The sequence below is a fragment of the Microtus oregoni genome, unplaced genomic scaffold, assembly GCF_018167655.1.
Source record: "Microtus oregoni isolate MIOR12 unplaced genomic scaffold, Mior012 000014F_ref0000157, whole genome shotgun sequence".
Taxonomy (NCBI): domain Eukaryota; kingdom Metazoa; phylum Chordata; class Mammalia; order Rodentia; family Cricetidae; genus Microtus; species Microtus oregoni.
Genome location: NW_024543073.1, coordinates 2,336,371 through 2,357,418, shown reverse-complemented (window position 1 = coordinate 2,357,418; position 21,048 = coordinate 2,336,371). Strand labels below are relative to the sequence as shown.

The window sequence follows — 21,048 nt, the reverse complement described above, 5'->3', positions numbered from 1 at the left end:
GAGTTCGAGGCCAGCATGCTCTACAAAGCAAGTTCAAGGACAGTCAGCGTTGACACCCCCTACCCCCCCCCCCCCCAAAAAAAAAGAGAAGCTAAACATTGAAAAACTAACGATTCTGATATCAGCAAATGTGACAGTTCCTGCTTTGGTAAAACAAATCAGTCATGGGTCTTCATACTATATTTTTCAAGCTAATTTTGGTTACTTCTTAATATGACAGCAAAGAGAACCAATTTTTAAAAAATATTTAAGATGCAAAACAACAGTGTAGACAAAGCAACTATATAAAAGCTCTCTTATTTGAAAGACACACTTTACTTTGAAGAAACTATTCTGAAAAGAACTTTACCTCCTAATGCATGGAGAGTGTGTAATTTCCAAACCATATATTAATTAAGTAATCAGAATTTCAGAATCAAAGTGTGATATTTCTAGATGGAAAGCTATGATGATGACAACTGGAGGGTATTTGCAGAAGCATAGCAAAGTGAAATGTACTTACTAAACCAAATGATGAGGCTTAAGACACTACACAAAGTGTGATATCTGGCATTTGAGAAAATGTTTTAGCAGCAGTCAGGTCTCTCTGGCCCTTTCTTGCCCTTCTATCCTGAAGCAGGCTGTATTTATTAGAAGTTTCTGACCTTCCTCTGACGTCATTATGAAATATTCGTTCTAGAGGTGACTGTTATACCTAGAGAAAAGGAATGTATCCCTGAAGACACGGGCTACAGATGAAAACTTAAAGAAAGCTAAGTTACTACCATTAATTAGATCACAGCTCCTTAGTCTAGGCATACCTTTACACAACTGTCTATACATCATCAAATCTAAGCATAAGAATACACAGGATTCTCTCTCTTTAGGTCTTTATTTGAAGACTGTTTCATATAAAGTGTATATACATTTTATGTTTATTCTATTATTAATCTTGCTATTGTTGATGCCTCAGTCATTCATGTTGTGATGGTATAAATACATCTGTGTGTGTGAGTGTGTGTCTGTGTGTAAATTTCACAAAATTTAACCTTTTCTTCTCTCTTTCCCTTCCTCACCCCAACTCGTTTTTTTCCTTTTTCATAGTGTCTCATTGTTTTAACCCAGGCTGGTTTCAAACTCCTTATCTTTTGCCCCATTCTTCAAAACTCAGGTATTATATGTATTGGCCACTTATCTAAAGTGTTTTCATCAAAAACAACCTAAAATATAAAAGGTATCAATGCTGAACCAGGATCTGTTATTGCTAGAGATGCATTTGTATGTGAATTCCAGGAACAGATGAACACACTAAAATCTCACAGAACTCAAAAGAATGATTATAAGATTCTAACCAGTAGGTATGGATAAAGAATTATCTTCTAAATTTCCACTGGAAAAACATGATTTACAAAAGACTCCATGAAATATAAAATATAAGATACCAACTCTTGGAAACTATGTTTTATATAATTTGCTCAATATAATTCTATAAAAACTTTAATATTGAAGAATATCTAATAAAAAGTTTCCAGAATACAGCAACAGAAAACGATGTCTTCTAAAATTTATTCCACTATGTTCTAAAAATTACTTTATAATTAATTTATAATCTTAATCCTAAAATCTCAGGAAATTACAGGTATCCCTCAAAATTACCTAATTTCTGATTTCTGTTCGATACTTCTGATAAACAAATAAATGTCATGCAGGAATATTATTTGAATTTAAAAATAAATCGAAGCTGGGCATGATGGCACACTAAGGAAATAGATGGTAGCACGGCCACAACACCGAGGCCCATCTGGTCTATAGCAAGTTCTGGGCTGACCAGAGCGACACAGTGAGAGCTTGCTTCAACAAACTAAAAACCAAACCAAAACAAAGACCACTTAGTGTCACCAAACTATTGCTATCACTCCCAGAGTATTTTCAACTAGTATTCATATCATTTATGAATGCTGTCTTATAACAGTATCCAAAAATAGTACTTCTGCAGTTTATCGTTATGTCCCAAATACATATGAACACGACTACAGATATATAAAAGAATATATATAATTCCATGTTTTTGGTTGTAATAAAATCTAACTGTACTAAAAAGGATTTTCACAAGCTTACTAGCTCTAAGAAAAGTTAGTGTTTTCTTTACAAAAAAATTTACTATTTTTAACAGAAAATCCGAAAAAAAAATTCAGAGTACTCACGTTGATGCCCAACCCATCAAAGGATTTTCCCATCTCTCTCTGGTATCAAACTCCAACTTCCATTTCTTTGTGTTGTTTACTCCAGACTGCATGTTATTGCGAGCAGGAACAAAGATCCTGACCTTTCTGGTTTTTATGTGCTCTTCTGGAACACCAGTTAAAGTGGTGATATCCTGAGGAAGAATAAGAAAGTAAACATCTTTGAACCCCTGCATAGCGACTGATGCACCTTTCCCACTTCCCACCTCTATATGCTTTTTTTCTGATTTGTTTACCCTGATATTTTATTTTATGAATCTCCACTGTGCTATCTGTAAATAGTAAAGGTGAGAATTAGTTTTGGGGTACAGTGAAAGAGGGGCTATCAAATTTTTTTTCTTTCCTTTGTACAGATTGAACCTGAGGCCTTTTGTAGGCCAAGCAAGTGGCTAAGCACTGAACTATCAACAGTTCATCATGCTATCCCGTCCTTTCTTTGATAGACTCTCTTGTATCCAATAGCTTCCCCCTGCTTCCACCTCTGAAGGCACCATGGTCATTTCTGAGGAGTGTGTAGACAATGCTGCATTCTTACTTTGTGATAAGGGATAACAGATGTTACAGAAGCATAAAAGGCCCATTACGGGAAAGTTGTTACCTTCTAGCCAAAAGAATGAAATCTGCCTTGACTCCTCCCTTAAGAATTAATTTCATGGTTGTAAACGGAGACTGTGAGTTCATTTCCCAGTCGCCAGACCCGAATAATCACACAGAAACTATATTAATTACAACACTATTTGGCCAATGGTTTAAGCATATTCTTAGCTAGCTCTTACATCTTAAATTAATCCGTTTCTATTAATCTGTGTATTGCCACGAGGCTGTGGCTTACAGGTAAGATTCTGGTGTCTTCTCTTTTGGCAGATACATGGAGTCTGCCTGACTCTGCCTTCTTTCTCCCTGCATTCAGTTTAGTTTTCCTGCGAACCTATATTCTGCCCTGCTGCAGGCCAAAGTAGCTTCTTTATTAACCAGTGGTAATAAAACATATTCATAGCATACAGAGGGGAATCCCACATCACATGATACCAGCCAATCACCTTGCCAAGGGACCATCCCTCTGGTGTGGGTTCACCTTAAGTCAAGTTAAAGAGACAGGAGGAGTAATTAGTGCTTATTAGGGATAAATTTTCCTTTCCAGAATTCCTATCCCCTAGTGTAGTACCTATAGGGAGTCATCAAGAGGTTCTGAGTGAGAACTCAGGAAGGTCTAACTTTTCCTGATTCTCTTCTAGATGGTTGCCAGAGCCTATGTTTGCTTTCTTTGGTACTCTGAATTTGTTTTTGTAGAAAGGGTTTCTCTGTGTAGCCTGGTTATTCTGGAACTTGCTTTGTAGGCTAGGCTACTAGCCTCCCTGAGTGCTGGGATTAAAGGTGTATGCCACCATGCCCAGGGGTACTTTGGAATTTTTAAGTCTTTCTCTAAAGCTCCTGTCACTGAGAAGTGACTGCTTGTCCATCATGTGACTGACCTCCATGCTGCCTTAACTCAAATGCCATGACCTTTCCTCTTCTCTATTTCCCTCCTCCTGGCTGCTATGAAGGTATACAGCTTGCTGCCCTGGGGTTTCTCTTTTAAAGGCTAGCTTAAACTGTCCCTGAGATTTTTGAATTCTTTCATTAATGAGACTAACAAACCTAAGGGGGATTCTGACATCTCTGATAGCATCTGGTGATTCCATCAGAACTCCCCCAAATTTCTGGTATCAGACAAAAGAGAAATACATATATTTATATAAATACAATATGTAAAAATATAAATGCAATTTTTAATAAAGAGACACAATCACTAAATTTTAAATAGAAAAAAAAACCCAGTCAGTGGTTTTTATGTCAAACTGCTCACCACTGGGCAAAGTCTGAAACTGTACACAAAAGAAAAAAGCTTTAGTGTTTTCTCTCCCTATGGTGAATGACTGAAAGAGTAACACAAAAATCCTGTAAAGGTATGCCATAAGGTGGGAAGGTATGCCAAAGGTGCCCAACTTCAGAGACAATACAACTGTAAACACCTGTAATCTCTTTCAGTTTTTACACATTTATCCACTAACAAATGCTTCACTGGGAGAATGCATAGAATTTTGATGTTCTAGATTAAACACATTCACCAAACATAGTAGCAGTCAGTGCACACAATAATGAAATAAGTTTGAGTTTAAATCTACAGTTAGTAGTAGGTCACCCTATCATAGTAACCCATCAGAATCATATCAGGGTTCATCATATCATTCCTATTTGGTGTTTTTTTTTTGGGGGGGGGGGTCAGGGGAACGTAGGAGTCGGTATTGATTTCACAAGTCTTCATCTTATTTTGAGACAGGGTCTTTCGCTGAACTGGAATCTCACCTGTTGGCTATACTGGCTGGCTAACAAGTCCCAACGCTCCTTCTTCCTTTTTCTTCCCAGAGCTGGGATATAGGTGTATGCGGACATGTCTGGCTTTTATATGGCTTTTGAGATCTGAACTCAGGGCCAAGAACTTTACCCATTCAGCATCTCAATCCCCAACCATTTATATCTTCTTTTAAGTAAAATATTTAAAATCATTAGGAATAGGGTGGAACACTTGCCTCCCATATGTGAGGCCCTGAGTTCAATTCCCAGGACCATTAAAGGAGGGGAAAAGTTCATATAGAAACTTTTGAATAACGGCTTACAATTAAGAAAGAGAATGAAACGGTTCTATCATGTAACCTGTTTCTGGTACTGTTAGTTTTGTTTCAGTGTCATGTATCCTCTATGAAGGCTGTTCACTTGTAGTGTGTCTATTAATGCTATGAACCAAAGAGCTACAGTAGGAAACACAGCTCACATCTGTGCTGAGATTAAAAGAACAATTCTTTGTTAATTCAGTGAGTACCCAGTTCCCTGCTTAGCACAATATCTTTCTAGCTGTACCAAGAGACATGGCTATTTTGTTACAGCTTACATAGTTAGAGAAATTACCAAAATAATGCAGAAACATGTTTACATGATAACAGGATTTCTTGTGTGTACTGTGTGGAGTGCCTGTGTGCACATCAGGTAGTTTTCTCAGTTTCACTAAAGCTGAAACTCACTGACGTGGCTACTTAAGCTAGCTCGCTTGCTCTGGGGTCTTGCGCCCCCACTCTCCAGTGACCCTGCCGAGTTTGATGTGGAGGGATCTGAACTCCAGCTCACACAGTTGTCGCAAAGCACTTTTTCCCTTAAGCCATCTTCTCAGCCACACAGGAAAATCCAATGCGCACTGACTGACATTAGTTTGTTTTTTTAAGTTTTCTTACATCTAGGATAAAAGGCAACTAAGTGCTTTATATCTAGGAGACAAGAAAATGAGTACAATTAGCACAGAAAGCTTAAGCATTAATAATATGTGGTAGCTTTAAAATTGTGTGTGTGTGTGTGTGTGTGTGTGTGTGAGAGAGAGAGAGAGAGAGAGAGAGAGAGAGAGAGAGAGAGAGGAAGAGAGAGGAAGAGAGAGGAAGAGAGAGCGCAGGTTCAGCGCACTTCTGGAGGTCAGAGGATTACTCTCAGGAATTTGCTCTCTCCCTCCATTTGAGTGATCTGGGACTTGAACTCAAGTCATTAAGTCTGAGTCCAAGTACCTCACCCAATTGAGATACCCCACTTGCTCTAATTGGTAATTTTTAATTGTTATGTTCAATTTAAATAAAATCATAACTTTTTTATTTTTGAGGCACTGTTTGCTTAGCACTTATAAGGGACAGACTAAATCTCCAGCATGGCACAATGTGTGTGCTCAACACACACACACACACACACACACACTCACACACACACATACACACACACACACAAGTGCACATGCACATAGGTTTTTGTTTTTTGTTTTTGGAGGGGCTGGGAATTGAACTTAAGGCATCACACATGGCTGGGCAAGAACTCTATTACTAAGGTATATTCCCAGCCCAAATGTTAACATTTTAAGGAGTGACTTTCTAAAGCACAGTCCTCTACTTAGAGCATGAAGTAACATGGCTCTGTGGGAGGTCCTCACTGTTTATTTCTTCTTTTGTAACTGCCATTTAGTTAACTGTTTACTATTTTCTATTGTTACGCTAATATATTTTCTAAGAAGATCTATTTATAATCATGTGTGTGTGTGTCTGCAGATAGATGTGAGTGCAGGCGCTGGAAAAGTCCAGAAGAGAAGGTCGGATCTCCTGGAGCTGGAGTTACAGGAAGTTGTGAGCTACATGTGATGCTGGAACGTGAGCTCAGGTCTTCGGGGAGAATAATTCTCAGTCTTAGCTGCTGAGCCATCTTTCTAGTCCCAGATTAAGATCATATTTCCTCATCATAGTTGCATTAAAGTATAAACACTCATTATAAGCATGCTATAAAATTAATAGGCAGGCATCTTCTCCAAATCCCAGATCAACGCCTCTATTTTGCACCAAGTTTCTAATGAATAAAATTATGCTACGTGGCTTGTTTTCAACTGTATGAAAGGAAACATTCAATTAATCTTTTACATCCAGAAAATGAGATTATAAGAAATATATATATATTTTTCATACTTCTATTCTGTGATGCATGCATGGCAAAAAATTAAACCAATAAAGCTTACACTTTATATTGTTTCATGTCCCCTCAAATTCTGGCACTTTCTTATTGGCACATGCCCCCAATTTTAAGCTGATAGTCAAGCGAGGAGCTTCTGAGTTTTGAAGCCCTTACAAGTTGTCCTGACAGACTCACTGTTTTTGCCTGCAGAAGATGTGAGCTGCTGCAGGACAGAAGATACAAAGGCTTGGCAGCTCACACACTTGAGACACCTAATGCTTACAGAGCTCTGTAATTCCCAGTCCCTGCAGATGCACTCTCAGCCCAGACAAACTTACTTCCTATGCCTGTAAAATGCGCTGACACTCTGTTGCTATCATTTCATGCAAACAGAATTAGCAAGTGACAAGAACCTCTTCTCAAACACACACTGCAGTGGGCTAACTCCAGGAGTCCATTCAAGCACTGTAACACTTGGAAAGATCTGTGAGCCCTATGTTGAATGTCTTCAGGGATTCCCCTTTTCTCTCAATTCACGCTGAGCTACCTGTGACTCATATTTTGCAAACGAGCAAACAAATAAAACACCTACAAATTAACCTGAATTAGTGGAATTCTCCATGGATTTCTACTTTTGTACTAAAATACTGATTACCTGTGATCTTTCTAAAACACTATTTTTAATAAAAGAAATGACATAGATGTTGACATTGTCTTTTACTAATTTCTTTTTAAAAATTTTCTAGAATCATAAAAAAAGTCAAGTCATGTAAGATATAAGAAGCCATCAAGTTGGCACTAAAGAATCTCAACTCATTAGTTACAGTTACGAATCTCTCTAAGTTCTAATAGGTCATATTATTACATAGACAATACACAAATTTGTTGTTTTAAAGCTTCTCACTTTTAAACAGTTGGGTTCAAAGGAAATCTATTTTAATTATTAAGGAATGCAATTACCCTAATAATGTTAAATGATAAAATACTAGTTTTCCATATAAAAACTGATTCGGTTATCATCTGTCCCCACTTGTATGAACCCAACTTTTTTCTTTTTTAACAAAGGAAGTGAGGAACAAGCAATGGGAAGTTGGTGTCACAATACAGAAAAACCTCCCAGCAAGCTTCCTGCAACCACCCAGCATTTAGAGTCTTGCTGGCTGCTCTCTTTTCAATACCAGAATTTCACACATTTCAATGACTATTATGACTTCAAAGAATCAAATTTTCATCATTGTCCGTCATCTGCCGGCTGATTTGTATAAAGGAGTTCTCCAGCATGCACTCCAAACAAAAGCCTCCTTCCTTCTGTGGCTGTATATCAAGTTTAAAAGTCCTGTTTGTGACAGTTGTGTCTCTGGTAAACTAGGGTGACACTGAAGAAGTGCAGCTGCTCTGCAGGAACCTCCTTTTTGGCATCATTTCACTTAAATAAAAACCGAATAACTAGCTTCTGCCTTTATTAAACCACAAAAATGCCACTAGCCTTAGTAATGACTTCCAGTTGCCCTACCCACTCTACCCTTATCAGTTCACACTTATTGTAAAAGAAGTAAGGAAATGCTGTGACATTTCTGGATGAGCTTCAACAGAAATCTTGCTGCATCACAATGGTTACCACGGTCTTTGGCAATTAGTTCACTAACAGCGTCAGCATGGGTTGAAGCTAAAGATTTAATAAGAGTATCCATTAGACATCAAGTGACAATACTTCTAGAGACTTGCTCTATTGCAGGATATTAAAGGCCAATTCTGTTTAAATTTATAGTAGAGCTGAAACTGATCTAAATTTTAATGACTGTTAATATTTTATATCAATCATCAAAGATTAAAGAAATTATATTTGTAATAACAACTTCCTTTTATAATACCCATCTGTAATCTCAACACTAGGGAGGCAGAGGCAAGAGGATTGTGAATTCTGGGCCAGACTGAGTCACAGAGCAAGAAAGCCTCAAAAAGACAAACAGACAAACCAAAACCCCTTCCTTTTAAAAAACCCAATAGAGTCTTAGACCAAGAAATTCATTACAGGTTTCATAAGCAATTACAAAATAAAAATTTACAGAATACATAATTATACATAAAAATACATAACATAGTTACTTACTATGAAAGAATTTTTAAAAAATCAATGGTCAAAAGAATTCAGGTATAAATCACAAATGTTCAAGTAAATTTGAGTTGTGAAAGTAAATGCAATTCGTGTTTGCTCACCAACAAACAGGTGAAGAAATTCAAGCAGGTTATTAAAGACTGGATGTGACACCCTTATATTTTCCATGTTGGGCAAAGCTATCACAGCACTAAAATTATAGCTGTCTATCACGTGTTATGAGTGATACAGGAAGATAGCACGCAAAAAGTACTATAGATCACACGGAGAAGAAAACAACTAGAGACCTTTTCAAACTATTATTCTTCTATTATTCTTAGAGTCTTCTGAGGAGCAAGAGCAATTACTATAGCCACAAGGTATGTCAAAATTGGTTTGAATCCCAACTTCAACCATGGGCAAATCTCTCTTGTTGCAAATCCATAAATGAACTTACTTGTAAGCTAAAGATTAGATAACGTACACACTGTGCTCACTTCGAACAAGAAGAAAAGTTGCTGCTCAGCACCAGTGCATTACATACGGGATGCAATCTCCTGAGTAGACATCAACTCTATTCTCAAGAAAACCACTGGACATTTTTGAGAAGGATGAACAAATAAAGGGAAGCTGGTGTCAAGATACAGAAATATCCAATCTTTCTTAAAAATTATTAGTTAACATTTTTTTTAATCTAGTCAGTAGTTTTACTTCAAGTCTGGAAAAGAGATATACCAAGCCCTTTGAAGAAATACCTTCCCTTTTTAAAGGCTGAATACTCTACACAACGGTTTTGGGTCAATCAGCCATTCCATCTTTCTTCAAACTGACTGGCCCTAAAACAGGGATATATAATAATTAGTATTAATTCATTCTCTGTCTCTGTCTGTCTCTCTTGGCTGAAAATCAATTCAGCAGTTAAGAGCACTTGTTGAGCAACCATGAGGAACAGAGTTTAGTTCCCAGCATATACATAACAAGCAGGGCATTCCGTACACAAACACAGGAGGATCACTGAGGCTTGCTAGCTGCCAGCCTAGTTGAAAATTTGAGTCCCAGGCTGAGGGATAGACTCTGCCTCAAGGAATAGGTGGAGAATAATAAAGGAGGTCACTTGATCCCCACTTCTAGTCTCTCATCCTCAGTCAGTCAGTCAGTCTGTCTCTCTTACACACTTACACACATACATGCACACATACTCTCACATATAGAATTGAAAAAAAAATACAGAATATAATGTATGGTAAGCAAACTTTGTAGTACAGAGGAGCAGGCTGTGTCCCTCTGCCCGGGTAGCTTATACCCCTGAAATAAGCACACAGAAATTGTATTAATTAAATCACTGTCTGGCCATTAGCTCTAGCCTCTTATTGGCTAACTCTCACATCTTGATCTAACCCATTTCTAATAATCTGTGTGTCACCACGAGGTTGTGGCTTACCAGGAGAGATTCTAATCTACATCTGCCTTGGGCTGGAAATTCATGGCATCTGCCACACTTCCCTTCTTCCCAGCATTCTGTTCTGTCTACTCCATCCATTTAAGGGCTGCCCTATCAAAAGGCCAAGGCAGTCTCGTTATTCAACCAATGAAAGCAACACACAAACAGAAGAACCTCCTACACCAAAACTTAAGTATGCAGCCACATGTGGAAAGGCCTATGACATCCATGAAAATGAAGGATTGATGTATAATTTACCTATATTTCAGTTCAAAGATGTTTGTATGCAAAGTTAACTATCTTAAGTGCTTCAAAGGCTATAATGCTATGTCTTTATTTCTAAGTGTAAGCAATGTGTGTGTGTGTGTGTGTGTGTGTACACAAATACACATAGATATAGATGTAGATCTGATCTGAAAGGCATTGACAAATTAGTCACTCGGCTCTGTGATAGTTTCTTCCATTAAGAAGCACACAACAACACTTATCTCTTATCACTGGTTACAAGGATTAAGTCTAAACAAGCACAACATACCTGTCATAGTGGCCAAAGAAAAGAGAGTTCTTTAAAATAAAAAATTTTGTTAGATTTTTATGTATTAATGGTTTGCCTGAACAGATACATGTTAACCACATGTATGTCTGCACGTATGTCTGGTGCTTATGGAGGCCAGAAGAGGGCATGAGATCCTTTAGAACTGGAGTTACAGGATGGCTGTGGGACACCATGAGGGTGCTGGAGATCAAATCCATGTTCTCTATAAGAGCAACAAGTACTCTTCACTGCTGAGCCATCTCTCAAGCTACCTAAAAAGAAGATCCTACTTGATTTTAAAGGTAGAAAGGCGTCAAAATGTCAGACCAAAGAGGGAGATAGGAGATGATTCTTTCCGGATACTCATTTTTAAAAGGTACGGCGAGCTGGGCATAGTGGTGCACATCTTTAATCCTAGCACTCGTGAGGTAGAGGCAGGTGGATCTCTGTGAGTTGGAGGCCAGCCTGGTCTACAGAGTGCATCGCAGAACAAGAGCTACTTAGTGAGCTCTATCTATGAACAAACAAATAAAACCAATAAATAAATAATACTATTAAAACATCAAAAATATTAAACAGAAAATTTATATATCAATATTCCTAATGCCCTACCAACTACTTTCTTACTTTCATTACCTACCAATAAATATCCATGTTTATTTATTTTACTAATAAAGTTTTCTATTGACTATTTCCAAGTAACACAGCATCCCTTCTCCACAGAGATACTCAGTCTTCATAATTTTTGTTTTAATAGCCTCATAACAATTTATTCAGTTGATGTGGCACCATTTATTAGTATAACAAAAGTTGTTAAATATGCTTTTTTAAATGAAAATCTCAATAACAAATTATTTTTCCCCACGATTTATTTTTAATTAGTGTTTCTGTATGTGTCTGTGCAAATGAGTATGGGTGCCCTCAGAGGCCAGAGGAATCAGAGCAATTCCTGAAAAGCAGTTACAGATGTGTATGAGTCACCAACTGGGACTTGAACTTGGGTGTCCTGTAAAAGCAGTAAGTGCTCTTCTTGACACTACTGAGCCATCTCTCCAGACCCATCAGTAACTAAATTTTATGTGTGTGTGTGTGTATATATTTTTTTGTTTTATTTTTGTTTTCAAAACAGTGTTTCTCTGTGTAGCCCTGGCTGTGCTGGAACTCTCTCTATACACCAGGTTGACCTCTATGAACCAATTGCTACAATTAAAAGGCATGTGCCACCACTGCCCAGCAATAACTAAAGTTAGCCATGAAAAATACAATTAACTGTAACAAAAGTTATCAGAATTTCTAGTCTGACATGTTATCTCATTAGTTTGCAAACTGGAGGTAAAATCCTATGCTGTTAATCAACAATGTAAAAAAGCAGATCAATTTCCATTTATATCCTTTTTGTTCCTAAGACAGGGTCTCACTATGTAGTCCTGGGAGCCTGAAACTCACTTGTAGACCAGACTGGCCTCAAAATCAGCCTCGCAATGCAGGGATTAAGGGCATGTGCCAACCATGCCTGATGGTCCCTTAACACAACAGTTAGCTTGACTTTAGTGCATGTTCTTCGATTCCAACAACAAAGAAGAAAGGAGCTTGATTTTGTTTGTTCATTTATATTCTGTCTTGCTTTCTATAACCCAGTCATAAGCAATCCTCTTGATTTGCTTCCTTAGTGCAGAGATGACAGATGTGTCTCACATGACCAGTTATGACTTTAATTTTTGATATATCTAAGACAAAAAATTAACAAAAGGTGCAGGCAGAGGTCTCCGAGTTCAGGGTCAGTCAGGCTGGTCTACTTAGTGAGGTCCAGGCCAGTCAGAGCCACATTGTGAAACATTATCACAAACAAACAAACCCCAACTGAAAGTTCCTTTGTAAGAGCGCTACTATAAGAAGAAACAAGGATGTTAAGAAAGTCCTTATTAAAAACTTAAGTGAGCTGTTCAAAACTATAGTTCTGGAGTATCAAACATATGTGCAAGGACTTGATTACTGTGTGAGACTCACAAACACTTTTAGATTTTATTTTATGTAGTTACATGTTATAATGTCATGGCTCAGAACATAATACCTGGAAATAACAGAACAATAGAAGTCACTCCCTAGCCTTCTCCTGTCTCCTGGGGGAAATACCTGACCTACCCCATCTAGGAACCAAAACTCTCATTGTAGATATCCTGCCCTACACCAACCCAGAAGCCATGAAGACTCTACACCAACAGATGCTCTTACCTCTAGTCTAGGAGCCTTACGTACATCCTCACCGTCCTGTTCAATCACACATTACAGAACTGTCCATTTAGGAATCCACAAAGAAACTTCTCAGCATTCCCCACGTCTTTGGTTATTTCTGAATCCTCCTGTGTCACATAAAATTATGGCTAAATAATTTGGTATGTTTTTCTCTTGTCCATCTGTCTTGTTACTGGATGTAAGCCATGAACCTTTGATGAATCAAGTTGTTGATTTTCTTCTTTGTAGTAGTAGATAATTAGACATGGCACCACAAATTAGGTCTACCAGCAAGTTATTTTGTAACAAAATACTGTAATATAAAAGTAAGCTTTCTCCCATTAAATCAGAAAAATCTACTAGAAGATTCAAAGATACTTGAAATAATATTTGTTTTCTATTAATTTAGGGACAACTGAAAGTAAAGTTGTTAAAAATATCATGCTGGCAGGGTATGGTGGCCCACTCACATGCCTTCAATCCCAGCACTCAGTAGACAAACAGATCTCTGTGAGTTTGAGGCCAGTCTGGTAAACATAATGAGAGTCTGTCTCAAAAGAAAAAAATCCAAACAAAAGCATGCTTAACAAATCACTGAAAATCAGGAGGCTTAATAAAGTACTTTAAAAATTAATACGATTTTTTTTCTTTTAGAAAAATCTTATTTTTTGTTTTGTGAGATTTTTGGGGTTTTTCTGTTTGTTTTTATTTTAGGGCAGGGGAATAGGGATGAATCCCAAGCCGGCTTGGTATTTGCTCTGTAGATCAAGCTAGCCTCAAACTCACAGAGATGTGCCTGCCTCTTGCTGGGATTAAAGATATGTACCACCATGCTTATCTTTCCTTTTCAAAAAGACTTATTTTTACTTCTGTGTGTGTTTGCCTGAGTGTATGTATGTGCATCGTGTGCATGCCTGCAGCCTGTGAACGTCCACGCGGGTGCTGACAGCTACACCTGGGCACTTTACAAAAGCAGCAAGTGCTCCTAATGCTGAGCCAACTCCCTAGCCCCACAAATGTTACAAGATGAACATTTCATAGTGAGAAAAATTTTAACAACTAAAATTGCATATTTCTTTGCTTTTTAATTTTAATGTTCTGAAAGGTCAGTCAACTACCTTAAGGCACCTTGTAATATTTTCAGAACTATCATATTATATTTTATTATTATATATTATAATTTTTATTTTTAAAAGTGGCTAAAAGAGTCTTGGAATTATATAACATTACAGTTTGAAAATAATCTATTTCTTAACTAATTAATTAATTAATGTTAATTTCTAATAGTACCTTTTTATTCCCTGGTAATAAGAGGCAAGCATATACACAATATATACCAAGAGGCATGAAAGTAGAAACAACGGCAGCAGAAAACTACATATGAAATAAATACTGAGTAAGTATCAGGCCAAAGGCCTTTTTTTTTTTTTTTAAGATTTTATTTATTTATTATGTATAGAAAGTCTGCCTCCATGTATGCCTGCAGGCCAGAGGGTGCCAGATCTCATTACAGATGGTTGTGAGCCACCATGTGGTTGCTGGGAATTGAACTCAGGTCCTCTGGAAGAACAGTCAGTGCTCTTAACCGCTGAGCCATCTCTCCAGCCCCAAAGGACTTTTCTTAAAAAAAAAAAAAAAAAAAAAAAAAAAAAAAAAAAAAGAAAAATCAAGTGATAGTTTGAGCAATAAACTAATAAAATCAGAAAGGAAAGCTGGAAATAAAAAGAAAGAACTTGATTAATTAAAAGCCAAAGTTTTTTATTTAATAAAAAATATTTATTAGGCAAACTAGGTAGGGTGGCATGCACCAATAGTCCCAACTACTTGGGGGAGGCAGAAGCAGGAAGCTCCCATAAGCCCATGAGTTCAGGTTAGACCAGGCAACTTAGTAATGGTCGGTCTCTCTCTCTCTCTCTCTCTCTCTCTGGCATTAAAATCAAAGACAAAACAAGAGAAACTAGACATGAGCCATCTGACAGAAAAATATTGAGAAAAAAATCAATCAATACAATAAGAGTTTAAGAGCTGTAGAATAGAGGCTGGAGAAATGGTGCAACAGTTAAGAGCACTGGCTGTTCCTCCAGAGAGGCTGAGGTTCAATACCCAGTACCCACGCGGAGATTCATAATTGTATGTAATGCCAGTTCCATAGAATCTGATAACCTCTTCTGGCTTCCACAAACACAATGCATGCTTGTAATACACTGAGACACACAAAAGCAAAAACAAAAACAAACCACCCATACACATAGGGAAGAAAATCTGAGGAAGAAATTAAATAAAATAGAATATATCTAAATAAGAAAAATATAAACTAAAAGATCCAAGAATCCCAAATAAGATCCCAGTTAAAACTACACATAAGCAAAGTTTAATCAAACTTCCAAATCTAGGGATTAAGAATCTACTCTATTAAAAATTGTTAAAAGAAATGACTAAAATTCTGCTTCCACTTGATAAAGGAGTTGATATTGAAAGTAATATTGAAATGTAACAATAGGGAAGATCCTCTAATGCAGCTGATGGCTCTTAGATTGGGCTGTGCTGACTCGTGGAATTATCTAATATATTAGTGGCGTTACCTATATGGACATGTAATCCTCACAATGCAGATATTCTGCAACCCTTTTACAAATATTTAAAATTGTGTTCAAGTTCTGCTTTGCTGTTTAATAAAAAGTTGTTTCAGAGGTTAAAAAAAAAAGCATCTACCTTTAACTGTGGTCTTAGGAAAGGCTGTGCACATGACATATACAGAAACAATGACAAAGACTGAACTGAAACTGTTTCCTCTAAGGTGAAGAAGGAAGGTCTACCCGTGCTGATTCTCAACAGAGAGCCACAGTTCTAGCCAGAGTCATTAGGCAAGAAAAGTAACTTAAAGCAGACACAATTACCTCTGCTCCCAGATCACATGATGTACTATGTAGAAACCTTACAAGACTGCCTAAGAAATCCTGGTTACAACTAATAAGCCAACTCAGCAAGCTGGATGAGTACAAAACATACAAAAATCAGCAGTGTTTTGGAGTTTTTGTTTTGTTTTAGTCTTGGCTTTGGTTTTATATTGCTGTTGTTTGTTTTTCCCAGACAGGGTTTCTCTGTTTAACAGTTCTGGCTGTCCTGGAACTTGCTTTGTTGACCAAGCCGGCCTCAAATTCACAGAGATCAGCCTGCCTCTGCCTCCTGAGTGCTGGGGTTAGAGGCTTCAAGGCGTGCACCACCACAGCCCGGCTCAGCTGTGCTTTGTACACTAAGAAAGAACAATATGAACAGGAAATTACATAAACAACCCCATCATAAAATCTTAATAAACAAGGTCAGTTTTAACAGAAAGAGATGAAAGATTTGCATACTCAAAATGACAAACATTTTTGAAAGAAATTAAATACATAAATCTAAGCATCATATGTTAATGGATTGGAAATCTTAATACTATCAAAATGACATTCCTGCCCAAAGTAATCACAGATTCAATGCTACCCTATCAAAATCTCAATCATGGCCAGCCATGGTGTTTCACACCTTTAATCTCAGCAGACACTAGCAGATCTCTTGTGAGGTCAGTCCACGCTCTGTAGCAAGTTCCAGGTCAGTCAGGTCTACATACAGACCCCATCTCAAAATAACAAAAACAAACAAAATTCCAATGACATTTTGACAGAGATAGAAAACTCCATCTCAAACAATGCATGTTTGAAAACAATTTTTAAAATAACAAAACTGGAGGATTCACTGCAGATTGAAAAATTTACTGTAATATGATGAATTTAGCGCAGTGTGACATGTGCATGTATGTCTGTATGTCTGTATGTCTGTATGTCTGTATGTATGTATGTATGTATGTCTGTATGTATGTATGTATGTCTGTATGTATGTATGTCTGTATGTATGTATGTATGTCTGTCTGTATGTCTGTCTGTCTGTCTGTCTGTATGTATGTATGTATTCAAGGAAGACATAAAGCGCAATGAAATGGGAAGCCCACAAAGACAGCTCAGATACAGAACCAAGACCCTTTTACAATGAAAGACGGGGTACATTCATCATGGAAAACAGTTTGACAGTGCTTCCAAAAGTAAACATGAAATAATCACAAGATCAGTAAAAATTTCTGAAGTTTCTACCAAAAGAAGTAACCTCAAAAGTTGTCTGAATATACATATTCACATTAGCACTATTTATAATAGTCAAAATGTAAAAGTAACTTGTATCTGTCAAGAGAACTGGTAAGCATAATGTGATATAACTTCCTAAATAAAATGTTATACAGCCCTTAAAAGGAATGAAATTCTGACACATGCCATGACATGGATGAGCCTTGAAGATGCTAAAAATAATGAGTGGCAAAAAGGCAATCTTCACTGGGCAGTGGTGGCTCATGCCTTTAATCCCAGCACTCCAGAGGCAAAGGAGTTGTGGATCTCTGTGAGAAACCCTGTCTTGAAAAACAAAAACAAACAAACAAACAAACAAAAAGCCAAAAAGAACAAAACAAAACACAAACAGGCAATCTCCTTTGGTTCTTCTTATGAGGCAGATTCATACAGAAGTGTAACAGGCCCTGAGAGCTAAGAAAGGACAAGCCACTAGTGTTTGATGGATAGCTTCTCTTCAGAATGAGGAAGGAAAGTCCTTTAAATGGATGGTGACAACAGCTGCACAATACTGTGATGTGGTTGATGCCACCAACTCAAAACTTTGTGTTACGAATTTCATCACAGTTTTTTCAAATACTATGTAACCAGATTGGTGCTTAAGTAATAAAATAAAGGTCTAACACCTAGAATTTTTATATGTCATGAAGGGAATAGTAGGAGCTGAGAATCTGTGCCTTCCTTAAAACCCCATATTGGTGGTACTGAAACAGGACTTCTGCTAAGATCATGAGGGTAAGGTATCAGAAGGGTTGCTTTCTTCCTTTCTTTTGTTTACCCAAGGACATGGCTAGAACACAGTCTCTAACAAACCAGAAAAGGAACCCGCAAAAGAAACCAAACTTGCTGTCACCCTGATCTCGAAAATCTAGCCTTTAGAGTTGTCAAAAAACAAACTTCTCTTATTCCAACTACCCAGTCTATAGTATATTATTATGGCAGACCAGGATAATTTAAGATCTTTTCGATGTAAAATTTTCAAATTTTTCAATGTATGTGTACGCATGCATGGGTGTGCAAGCGAGAGAGGATCAGAGGACAACTTGCATGAGTGAGTTCTCTCTCCGCAGTGTAAGTCCTGGGGATCAACTTATCATAGCTAACAGGCAGCTTTACCTACTAAGTCATCTTGCTGGTGCCACGTAATGTCTTTTAGAAGTACAGGGCAGGGAGGATACTTTCAGATAATCAGGAGCCAAGAGAAGCTGTCCTGATATATCTGCCCTAACGGAGACATTAAAAGAAAGATAGTAAGCAAGGGTGGCGGATATAAATTGACCTCAAAGGATTAAGAACAACAAAACACGATAATTTTATAAGTATGAGCATTTTCTTCTTTGCATGTACATTCATGTACATGCAATATGTGATGGGTTCATCAGAAACCATCCAACTTGTTTGTTGAGACAATGTCTCTGAAACCTGAGGTCCCCAATTTGGCTATTCTCAAGCATGCCCTGGTCGATGTATTTCCAGAACTAGGACCACACAAGCATGTGCCATCCTGCCGAGCTTTTCTATATGGAGCTTAGTGATCCAATTCAGGTCCTAACGCTTGAAAGCAAGCACTGTACCAACTGAGCTATCTCCAAGTCCTGCTTTTCTTTTGTGATGATTTCATTAAAACATGACTTGCAAGCAAAATCGATGCTATGGATTGATAACACAAGTGGCTGTAAAGGAGATGTCAACCTAACACAGGACTGTAATGAAACATGAAGTGCAATTTAAGAGTCTTCCCCTTGCATATGTGTGATACTATTCTAGTTGCTGTGACACAGTATCTGACAAAAGAGGGGAATGTTTGCGCTGGTTCACGATTTAGAGGGGGCATGGGGTCCATTATGGCAGGAAAGAACGGCGGCAAGTGCATGAGGTGGCCACACTGTGTCTACAGGCAGAGTGCGCAAGGAGACAGATAATAGTGCTCTGCCCACTTTCTCCTCTCAGAAAAACCATTCTGGACCCGACCCCTCCAAAACACACACACACACACACACACACACACACACACACACACACACACACACAAAGTCTCCAGGTGATTCTAAATCCTGTAGGTTGACTAGACTTAAAGACAACATGAAAACAAAACCCGTCATTGTAAATCTTAACATTCCAAGACTCCCTTAATAATCATGTTCATCCCATAATGCAAGATTCATTTAGTCCATCTCCAAAAGTCCCCAAAGTTTTAACAGTTCCAAACTTGTTCAAGCATGTATGTGAAGACCCAATTCTGAGATGGACTCCAAGAAAAGAATTGTTTATTTTTATTTTATGAGTAAGAGTGTTTTGCTTCATGTATGTAGGTGGAACTTCTGTGCCTGGTTCCCTCAGAGGCTAGAAAAACATATTGGATCTCCTGGAACCTGAGTTACAAATGGTTGTGAGCTGCCTGTGGGTACTGGGAGCTGAGCCTGGGTTTACAGCATGCACATCAGGAGGTTTTAGCCACTAAGTCATCTTTCCAGTTATGAGACACAATCTTAACTGTGAACACCTATAAACTCAAAAGACAATAAACCCTCCAGATATATGCTTGACATTTGGAGTTTGCAGTAGAATTATGTGACTTGAATAAGCCTGCCCTCCAGCTCCACAGCTTATTTTACACAGCCTCTTTGTGTTGGTTTCATTCCATTTGCCAGCTTCCTCTGGCAAATACCAAATTGTCCTGGCATCTCCAACATGCTGGGATCTCCATTCCAATTTAGGCTTAAACCTCAGTTTCTTGCAATAGCTTTTCAGAGATTTCTTTTTTTAAAAAAAAAATTATTTATTATATATACAATGTTCTGTCTGTGTGTGTATACCTGAAGGTCAGAAGAGGGCATCAAACCTCATTACAGATGGTTGTGAGCCACCATGTAACGGTTGCTTGGAATTGTACTCAGGACCTTTGGAAGAGCAGGCAATCCTCTTAACCACTGAGCCATCTCTCCAGCCCCAGAGATTTCTTGTGGGGTACCTAATAGGCCAATATAGCCTGGCCTCAACAGCTTTCTGGAACCTTGGTACAGGAATGCATCCATAACCCTGTAACTCTTGTATTCTGCATGCCTATAGAAGCAGTACCTTGCAGACAATGCTGACAAGTTTTGCTGCCAGCTCAAGATATAGTTTGGCTTTCCCCTCTCTCTCAAAGGTATGATGATGTCTCTACAACTTGACCTAAGAAGACAGACAGTATGTTACACACTTATTTACAAGAAGGCAATCCTTACCAAGTGGTGATGGCACACACCTTTAATCTCATCAGTCAGGAAGTAGAAGCAGGCAGATGATGCCTGTGCATTGCAAGCTAGCCTGGTCTAAAGAACTAGTACCAGGAGAACTACACAGAGAAACCCTGTCTTGAAAAACTAAAATAAAAAAAGAGTGAGAAGGCAATTCATTCATGAACTTGCATTTCTACTAGTTTATACCCTATAAACTTGGGTGGGGGGCAGAAGGGTGCTGGCTGGCTGTGGTATCCTCAGAACACATTCTCTATCATCCCACTATAAACTCTGGGGCTTCTCTTCAATGATGTTTGTCTCTTTTAAGGAAGATTCTGGGCTACCAAATGAGTGCTAAGAACTGATGTCCTGTGCAAGAGCAAGTGCTGCTACCCTTACCCTCTGAGCCCATCTCCAACTCTGTTTGCAACTTTAAACTCCTACTACTTTCCTCACCAAACCAGACATTTTTAGTATCTTTCTGCTTCACTTGTTATTCTCTTTCATTTATTTGTACATGTGTGTGTGAGTGTGTGTACATGCCACTGAATGCAGGAGCCCACAGAGGACAGAAGAGGATATTGGGTCTCCTAGAGCTAAAGTTACAGGTGGTTGTTAGCTTCCCAATATGGGTGC

At 38.0% G+C, this 21,048-nt stretch overlaps 1 protein-coding gene across 1 annotated transcript in view; it reads right to left on the bottom strand.

Annotated features, from left to right (window-relative positions):
• Ndufs4 (NADH:ubiquinone oxidoreductase subunit S4) overlaps positions 1-21,048 on the bottom strand; it is a 108,986-nt gene that overhangs the window by 39,682 nt on the left and 48,256 nt on the right. Inside the window, exon 3 of the mRNA XM_041663790.1 lies at positions 2,184-2,356. Within this exon, the coding sequence (XP_041519724.1) occupies positions 2,184-2,356 (173 nt within the window). The remainder of the gene's footprint in view (positions 1-2,183; positions 2,357-21,048) is intronic.